Source organism: Belonocnema kinseyi, chromosome 9 (assembly GCF_010883055.1).
Source record: "Belonocnema kinseyi isolate 2016_QV_RU_SX_M_011 chromosome 9, B_treatae_v1, whole genome shotgun sequence".
Classification (NCBI taxonomy): domain Eukaryota; kingdom Metazoa; phylum Arthropoda; class Insecta; order Hymenoptera; family Cynipidae; genus Belonocnema; species Belonocnema kinseyi.
This window is the reverse complement of record NC_046665.1, coordinates 88204057-88214093: the sequence shown is the minus strand read 5'-3', so window position 1 is coordinate 88214093 and position 10037 is coordinate 88204057. Positions and strand designations below refer to the sequence as shown.

At 25.7% G+C, this 10037-nt stretch overlaps 1 protein-coding gene across 1 annotated transcript in view; it reads left to right on the top strand.

Annotated features, from left to right (window-relative positions):
• LOC117180544 (F-box only protein 42-like) overlaps window positions 1-10037 on the top strand; it is a 23966-nt gene that overhangs the window by 4075 nt on the left and 9854 nt on the right. The window contains exons 4-6 of the mRNA XM_033373040.1: window positions 3619-3776; window positions 6904-7034; window positions 9310-9577. Of these exons, the coding sequence (XP_033228931.1) occupies window positions 3619-3776; window positions 6904-7034; window positions 9310-9577 (557 nt within the window). The remainder of the gene's footprint in view (window positions 1-3618; window positions 3777-6903; window positions 7035-9309; window positions 9578-10037) is intronic.

Sequence of the window (10037 nt, the reverse complement as noted above, 5' to 3'; positions counted from 1 at the left end):
CGCTGAGTCCCGCTGGTTGGTTCACTGTCAACAATAGTTATCAGCTGATCGATTCAACGTCAAGAATTATGGAAGTTGGTTGGAGAACTCCGACGAGTAAATCTTAGCACATTGCTAATGTTGTTATGTTTTCAATTTGAAATTTATCTTTTATTTTTAGGACCAAAAAAATTAGAATAATTTTACACCAAAATTTCATGAACAAACTTAGTCACTTGATCTCGACTTGATCGACGTTCAAAGTTTCTTTTTTTTATCCACTGGAATTCGCTAAAAATGCCCAAAAAATAATTATAGGTTACGTGTGTGCAGATACTTATTTGTTAATTTGCAACGAAGGTGCAAATTTTATTGCTTATATTAATTTTTTCAAGGTTTAGACGATTTAGTATAAAATTGGTGTCAGTGCTCAATATGAGCGAATAAAAAAATCTAAAATGCATCATACCAAAAATGATCTGCAAAGTGCTATAACTCGAATGGTAATATCCTATTCCATCAATTTATAAATCAACTTTCTTTAAAATTACCAACATATTGATGTATAGAAACGTTCTTTAGTGCTTTTTATTTTATGTGTGAAAGTTTAAACACGATATCTCAATTCGTGTGGACGCAGTGAACACAAAAAAAAATGTTCATAACCGGGGACTAGTTTGGTCACGTGGTCACCGAAGAGCATGCCCCTATTTCCGTTGAATATTCAATCATTTTAGTTAAAAATGTATCTCTATCATTGAACATTAATCATTTTAAGTACAAATTTTAACTGTTCACTCCTTTTTTGAAAATTCATCTTTTGGGTTAAAAGTAAAACAACTAGTTTAAAAATTAAAATCTTTTATTGAAAATTCTTTTTTTGTTTGTTTAAATGTTATCTATTCTAGTTGAGGATTCATTTGAGTCGAAAATTCATGAGTTTGGTTGTCAATTAGTTTTTCAACTGAAAATTGAACTATTCTAATTCTGGTTGAAATTTGTGTGGAAAAATCGTCCTTTTTAGTAGAAAATTCATCTATTTGTTTGAAAATTAATCTTTTTGTTTGAAAATTAATCATCTTGTTTGAAAATTCATTTTTTTTTCTTTAGCTGAAAATTTAAGTATTCTAGTTGATGATTGATCATTTTAGTTAAAAACTCACCTTTTTGGTTGAAAATCGGCGATTGAAAGTGCTGTGGTTCGATTTAAAGCGGAGCAAAGGAGATATTTTTTAGAAAAAAATTAATTAAGAAACTTAACTTCCATTTTTGGTTGAAAACTGATCTTATTTAGTTCAAAATTCAACTATTTGATTGAAAATTGAACTTCCTAAGGTGAAAAATCAACTTTTTTTGTTAAAAAATTATCTTCATTGGCAGAAAGTTCTATTTTTTTTATTGCAAATTTAACTATTTTATTAAAAAAATATAGTATCGACATTAATTTTGCATAAATATGTACTGAATTTTATGTATAAGAAGAGAAAATAAACCATTTTTTTTAAATTCAAATTTATGGAATCAGAGGCAAAATAAAGAAATGATGTTTTTAGTATTAATTAATTACTTAATTAATCAATGGTGCTAATAATAATTAATATGCTAATATATAATAATATAATAATAATAATATTAATTAACATAATTTGCTCAAACTTTCTAAACTAAACATAGTAATTAAATCCCTAGAAAGTGAAAAAAACATTCATTATAAACTCACAATACTGTATACATATTCCGAATCGATTGTTTTAAAAAATAGGACATATTTTAATGGATCCGTACTATGAAAAATGATACCTGGAAAAAATCTGGAATTTTCAATGAATTTTTTTCAAGGTTTTAGTAGACATCCTGGTTTTTTAAATCTCTGGAAATCTTTAAAAATCGTTTGAAATCATTCAAATTTTTGTAATTCTTTTAAATTGGTCGGAAAAAATCAATAATTGACTGGAAGGAAACCGGAAATTAAAAATCTTCTATTGTTTAAACATCCTGATAATATAAATGCAATTTCTGAACTTCTCTTATATAATAGACAGGGTGGCCGCTGGACCGGGAAAACGGGAAAACCGGGAATTGTATGAGAAAGGGAAAACCGTGAACTGACCGTGAATTTATGTTTTGACTGGGAATTTTACAAGTTTTTAGAATAAAAAATCCTTCCAACTTTGAATTTAACCGATTGTTAAATAATTATTTTAGTTTTTATATTTTTCAATTATGATATCATTCAGTTTACAGTGCGTAATTCGAAAACCTTTAAATTTGAAAATTTTATGTTTTAGATTTTTAATTTCTAAGCGTACATTTCAATTTAATAATATAAAAATACAGTTTTGAAGACTGAAACAATTAAAAATTAATAGATTTTAAAATAAAAAAAAATTGAAAAAAACATTTTTAGTTGATTAACTGTGAATATAAATCAATCAATGATTGTTTTCAATTCGAATTATACGTTAAGATTTAAAAAGTAAATAATAATTTATTGTGCAAGATGATTCGGAATCAGTTTACAAATTTAAAATGTCTAGATTTTAACTTTAAAAATTAAAGTGTTTCAATTGGAAAGTCTTATTAGTTAAACAAATGTAAATGCCCGATGGAAACTTTATAAATTGTTTTTAAATTTAATATAGCTTCAAAATAATATATTTATTATCGAAGGCTTTTATTAAATTTCAAATATAAGTTTTGTCCAAAATATTACATTTTTAAACCATGCAATTTGGAAATTTTCTATTAAGAAAAAGAGCAGTTACTTAATACTTATAAATATCTGACTTTTCATTTGAAACCAGTAATTATAAATTAAATATTCAAAACTAAACAAAAAAACTAAAAATTGAACGTTACAATTTTAATTGTTCTATTTTACCAAATTTAATTTGTAAATAAAAATGTTGAATTTCAATGTATAAATAACAATTTAAAAAATTTGAAATGATTTTTAATAACAAATTTGAAATGGTTTTAATAACAATTCTGTATGGAAAAATGAATTTTTCAAACAAAATGATAATTCTGGGTTGAAAAGACGTATTTTTGAACAAAATTTAAATTATAAATTGAAACAGGGAATTTTCACTCTTTAACCAATTCTGAGCTGGAATTAGAATTTAAAATTGCGTGGAATGGTATAATTAAAAAAATTTTTTTTAATTAATTGATTGATTCTTCAATTTAGAGCATTGAAAACAATAACGTGGATTTATATTTTTGGAACTAAATCTCAATTTTTGAAATCATTCATTTTTAAAAGTTAAAAATTCTAAACTTTGCAGTCTATCTGCATTTCATTTAAAAATGTTGAGTTGAAAAGTAGTAGTAACTTCGATATCTTACGTGTAAATTATTGATCATTTGAATACAAAATTGTTGGATCAAACAACTTTTAAACTTCAATTTTCAAAGTTTAAAATTCAAGAGTTTCATTTTGAGTGCTTTATTTTGCAGTTCAGTTTTTATTACTTCGAATGGAACAATTTTTAGTTTTACTGTTCGATTCTTTAAATATCATTGACCGTGAAAAATGTTTTCGAACCGAGGAAAAACCAGGAATTTTTTTCTTTGAATAAAACGGCCACCTTGAATAGAGATATTTGTCAATCTTGTCTGAAAGAACAATTTTTTCAGCAATGGAAACTGTTTAATGAACTGCATATTTATTCGATCGAATCAAATCGCTGGAGTGCCATCAATGCTTTAGAAAGTCCTCCTCCAACTTCTGCACATTCTGCGACGATACACGGGAATCTAATGGTTGTCTTTGGTGGTGTATGTAATGGTTATAGGTAAGTAGAAAATACGTAAAGGGCTTTAAAAAAACGGTAAATTGTGCAGTTAGAAAAATATTCATCAAAAACTTCATTTTTTATCTTTTTTTTTTAATTTCTAGCACATATCTTCAATTATTTAATATTGTCAATGCATTTTTCTAGATTTTCCGAAAATATAACCTTTACCTAAAATAACTTGAACGTTTTAAAAAACGTTTGCAATTTAAGAAAACCATTTATACTCTTTTCTCAAGTCTTCTACCAAATTATTGAAGTTTATATTTTAAAGAACAACTGAGAAAATCGAAATCTTTTACTACAATTTCCAGATATTTTTAATTCTTGTATAATCTGTCGTCAACTCTATTTTTAATTCTTTCAAATTTTAGGAAATATTTGAAAATCTCTTCAAATCCTTTGAAATTCCTCAATTGTTGTGAATAAAATCTTTGAAATTGTGTTAAAATATTGAAAAATCCCGCGAAATTAAATTAAGGCAAATGATATAACTTGAAATTTCTTGAATTTTTTAATCCCTCGCAAGTTCCGTGAAATCCTTTAAAATATCCTAAAATAATTTCGGTCCTTTTAAATTCCTTAAATTTTTTTTAAAGCTCCTAGAAATCGATGGTAATTTTTTAAAAGACCCACATATTTTTGAAATCTCTTCAAATTCTTTAAATTTACTGAAATTGCTTGGAATATGTGAAAATGTTTTTAAATCTTTCAAATCTCTCATTTCTTGTGCATAAATTCTTTGAAATTACATTAAAATATTACAAAATTCCATAAAATATGATTATATTTCTCTAAATATTTTAAGTTCTATGAAATCCGTATAAATTTCTTAAAAATCCTTGGAAATATTTGTAAATCTTGGAAATCTTTAGAAAATTCTTTGAATATATGAAATTATATTGAATTCCTCAATTCAGGCGAATACATTCTTTTAACTTAAATTAAAATATTATGAAATCTTGTAAAAAATCATCAAATCTGACGATATTCTATGAAATGCATTTAGCATTGCTGAAATTCTCGGAAATCTGATAAAACCTTTGAAATCTTGGAAATCTCTAAAAATTCCTTCATATATTTTAAAGTCTCTTCAAATATTTTATGTGTTTGGAAATCCCTCAATTATTGTGATTACATTTTTTGAAATTACTTAAATATATTACGAAATCCCTTGAAATCTCGTAAAATTTCATAAAATCTGATTATATTTCTCCAATTATTTTAAGTTCTATGAAATCCGTTAAGTTCCTTAAAAATCCTTTCAAATATTTGAAAATTCCATGGAATATTTGCAAATCACTTCCTATCTTTTTAATTCTTTAGAATTCCTCAATTCTTGTGAATGAATTCTTTGAAATTACATTAAAATATTACGAAATTCCTTAAAATGTCGTAAGATTTCATAAAATCTGATTATATTTCTCAAAATATTTTAAGTTCTATGAAATCCGTTGAAATTCCTTTGAAATATTTTGAAACTTTATGAAAAATCTGAAAATTTCATAAAGTCTTTGAAATCCTTTATAATTCCTTAATTCTTGTGAAAAAATTCTTTGAAATTACATTAATATTTCCGAAATCCAATAAAATTATATAAAATGTGATGACATTCCTTGAAATATTTTAAGTTCGATGAAATCCGTATAAATCCCTTAAAAATCCTTGGAATATTGGAAATTCTATATAATACCTCAATTCATGTGAATAGATTCTTTTAAATTAAATTAAAATATTATGAAATCCGGTAAAAAAATCATAAAATCTTATTGTATTACTTGAAATATTTGAAGTTCTATGTATATATAAAATCTCGTAAAATCCATTTCGTAAAATCTTTAAAAATCTCTTCAAATTTTTTAAATCCTTTGGAATCCCACAATTCTTGTACATAAATTCTCTTTAAATTTATAAAAAAGATGATAAAATCCTCTGAAATTATATCAAAACTGACGATATTTCTTGAAGTATTTGAAGTTCTATGAAATCCTTTGAGATCCTGGAAATTAATTAAAATATTTCATTGAGAGTCTTTAAATGCTTCAAAATCAATGCAATTTTCGGGAATCTGATAAATCCGATGAAATTTCTTCAAAATCCTTCGAAATCTTGGAATATCCTTTGAATATTTGAAATCGTTTGGAATTCTTCAATTCTTGTGAATAAATTTTTTGAAATTACTTAAAAATATTACGAAACCCCATGAAATCTCTTTTAATGTCATTAAATCTGATGATATTCCTTGCAATTTTTGAAGTTCTATGAAATATACCTTGATATTCCTTAAAATTTCTTTGAAATATTAGAAAATATTTGGAATCCTCAGAAATCCCTTGGAATATTTGAAAATCTCTTCAAAGCTTTGAAGTCCTCTAGAACTCCTTAATTCTTGTAAATAAATTCTTTGAAATTATATTAAAATATTATGAAACACCGTAAAACTTCATAAAATATGATGATATTCTTTGAAATGTTTAAAGTTCTATGAAATCATGTGAAATCCGTTGAAATTTCTTAAAAGTCCTTAAAAATATTTGGAATTTTTCAAAAATCCCTTGAAATATTTAAAAATTGCTTCAAATCTATGAAATCCTTGGGAATTCCTCAATTCTCTTGAATAAATTATCTGAAATTACATTAAAATATTATAAAATCCCATGCAATTACATCAAATCTATTGATATTTATTGAAATATTTGAAGTTCTATGAAATCCTCTGAAACCCCTTGGAATCTTTTCAAATATATCAGCTTAATTCGATAAGCTTAGCAAATTTTGAATGATTTTTCGGGTATTAGTAATTTTAAAATTTGTGAAAAAAAACTTTGTTTCAATGGATATTTTTTTACAGAATGTTGGAAGAAATCAAAATACTAATCTTATTATACTGGTATGAAATCTTTAACAATTTAGCTATCTTTTATTGTAAAATTAATCAACTTTAACGTTATATACTATAATTTTGGTTATATGGATTTCCTGTATGGTTAATTTGCTAAAAATATTACGTGACTGTATCGACCCCCCCCCCCCCTCAAGAAAAAAGCTGTACCATAATTTAGATTGTCGCTGAGCTTTAAGGAGAGAATAATTAAATTCTCAATTGAATTCGAATTTACGATTGCAGTTCAAATGATGTTTGGTGCTTAAATCTGGATACGTATTGCTGGCACAAGCAAACGACTTCCAATCTAAAGCCGCAACCACGTTATGGACAATCTCAAATCGAGCTTAGCGATAAGCATCTTCTTGTTCTGGGTAGGTTTCTTTGACTCTGAAGTATAAACTATTTTTCATGACACATGCATGCTTTCAGCCCTTTTAGACGCCTATAAAGCGGTGCTAAATCGCTACTTTTTACTCCCTAGGGAGTAAAAAGTGACGTCAGAGGTGTATAATGAAAATTATACATCTATGAGCTCGCATTTTACAATAATTTTAAACATGTAATCTTAAGTTATCATAAATTATCTTTAATATTACCATAAATTACCAAAATTTCATGAATTTCTGAAAATGTTTAAAATTCAATTTTTGGTATTTTATGGTAAATTCCCATATTTACCTGTAAAATTACCATAAATTACCGGAAATTTATAATCATTGTTTAATTAAATTTTGGACAAGTTATGGTAAGTTACAATAAATTACCTGTAATATTATCATAAATTACAACAACAAAATCATAAATTCCGGCAATTTATAAAAATGTTTGAAATTGAATTTTGGGTACTTTATGGTAAGTGACTATAAATTGCCCTTAAAATTAAAATAAATAACCATCAACCGGACATTTATAAACATTTCAAATTGAATTTTGGGTAATTGATGATAAGTTACTATAAATCACCTGTGAAATTACCATAAATGACCGGAAATGTCCATAAATTTCCAGAAATTTATAAACTTTCCATTTAATTTTGGGTAAGTTATCATAAATTACCTGTAATATTACTATAAATCACCAAAACATTTAATAAATTTCCCGAAATTTATAAACATTTTTGATTGAATTTTGGGCAATTTATGGTAAGTTACTATAAATTACCTTAAATTATAAAAAAAATGTATAAAATTTGGGAAATTTATAAAAATGTTTGAAATTGAATTTTGGGCGATTTATGGTAAGTTACTATAAATTACCCGTAAAATTACCATAAATAACCATAAATTTCCGGAAGTTTATAAAAATTTTTAAATTGAATTTTGGGAAATTTATGGGAAGTTGCCATACATTACCTGTAAAATTACCATAAATTACAAAAAAAAAGAATAAACTTTGTGAAATTTATAAAAATGTTTAAACTTAAATTTTCGTTATTTTATGGCAATTTAGCATAAATTATCTGTAAAATTACCATAAATAACCGAAGCAACGGAAAATTTCCGGAAATTGATTGAAATTTTGTATTGAATTTTGGGGAATTTATGGGAAGTTGCCATATATTACCTGTAAAATTACCATAAATTACAATAAAAAAAGAATAAACTTCGGAAAATGTATAAAAATGTTTAAACTTAAATTTTCGTTAATTTATGGTAAGTTACCATAAATTACCTGTAAAATTACCATTAATTATCAAAAAATGTATAAATTTCCGGAAATTTATAAAAATGTTTGAAATTGAATTTTGGGTAATTTATGGAAAGTTGCTATAAATTACTTGTAAATTTGCCATAAATAACCATAAACTGGACATTAATAAACATTTTTAAATTGAATTTTTGTCAATTGATGGTAATTTACCATACATTACCTGTAAAATTACCATAAATTACCGGAAATGGCCAGAAATTACCAAAACATTGAATAAATTTCCGGAAATTTGTGAACATTTTTGATTGAATTTCGGGCAATTTATAGTAAGTTACCAAAAAAGATCTGTAATATTACTATAAATTATCAAAAAAATGTGTAAAATTCCGGAAATTTATAAAAATGTTTGAAATTGAATTTTCCGCAATTTATGGTAAGTTACTACGTGTAAAATTACCATAAATGACCGGAAACTTACAAAAAGAATTAACTGAATTTTGAGCAATTTATGGTAAGTTACCATAAATTACCTGTAACATTACCATAAATAACAATATACAACTGAAAATTTCTGGAAATTGATTGTCACTTTTTATTGAATTTTGGGGAATTTATGGCGAGTCACCCTAAATTAAATGTAATATTAACATAAATAACCCAAAAATTTCATACATTTCGGAAAATGTATAAAAATGTTTAAAATTGATTTTTTTGCAATTTATGGTAAGTTACTATATTTACCTGTGCAATTAACATAAATGACCGCAAATTTTCAGACTTATAACAAAAACTTTATTGAATTTTGAACAATTTATGGTAAGTTACCATAAATTACCTGTAAAAGTAACATAAATAACTATAAACAACCGAAAATTTTCGGAAATTTATAGACATTTTTAAATTGAAATCATCTATTTTTTAGAAAAAAAATATCGTGTGCATCAATATGTGCGCATAACATACTATTTTTTGAGATAACTTAAATATCTTTTTTAGGAGGTTGCATTGGACCGAATGTGGCAATGAATGACGCGTGGTTATTAACGATGGAAGGTCCAACCTGGACCTGGAAAAAGATAAATATGCGACACACCGAGTGTGCGCCAACACGTATTTGGTGTCACCAGGCTTGCAAAATCGGAAATTATATAATCGTGTTGAGCAAAAGTAAGCGACCGTCTCAACCTAACGACATGAGCATATCGTTAACGAAAGTCGCGTGTCAACGGCCCCAGCCTCCCAATCCGGTGCCATTGTTTGAAAGGTAAGTCTGACCGGGAAAACTTGGATTCTTTTTATCTGGAAATGACCGGGATTTATCGTAATCTGACGAATTTCATCAAATGTTCCTATTAAAATTTAAAAAATTAATAAATAACCATTTTTTCCTAAGAAAGAAAAGAAAAAAATTTCTTTTTTCAGAAAAATAAAAAAGAGAAATGAAAATTCAGAAGGCAAACGACCAAATCCCCTTCCTTCTCTTTTTATTTCTTTCGTCTTTTTTCTTCATTATCATCAAATTACAATAAAAAATATATGTCAAAAATAATCACCAACGTTTCGGCATTCATACAGCACTATTAACATGGTAAAAAAATTAATAAATAAAATTACAAAGAAGCTGAGATTGTTTGAATAATAAACATAATATAAAAATAAATAATGAATTTTGAGGTATAAATAACAATGTAACACTAAATAACTAACTGGAAATTTTCATCATT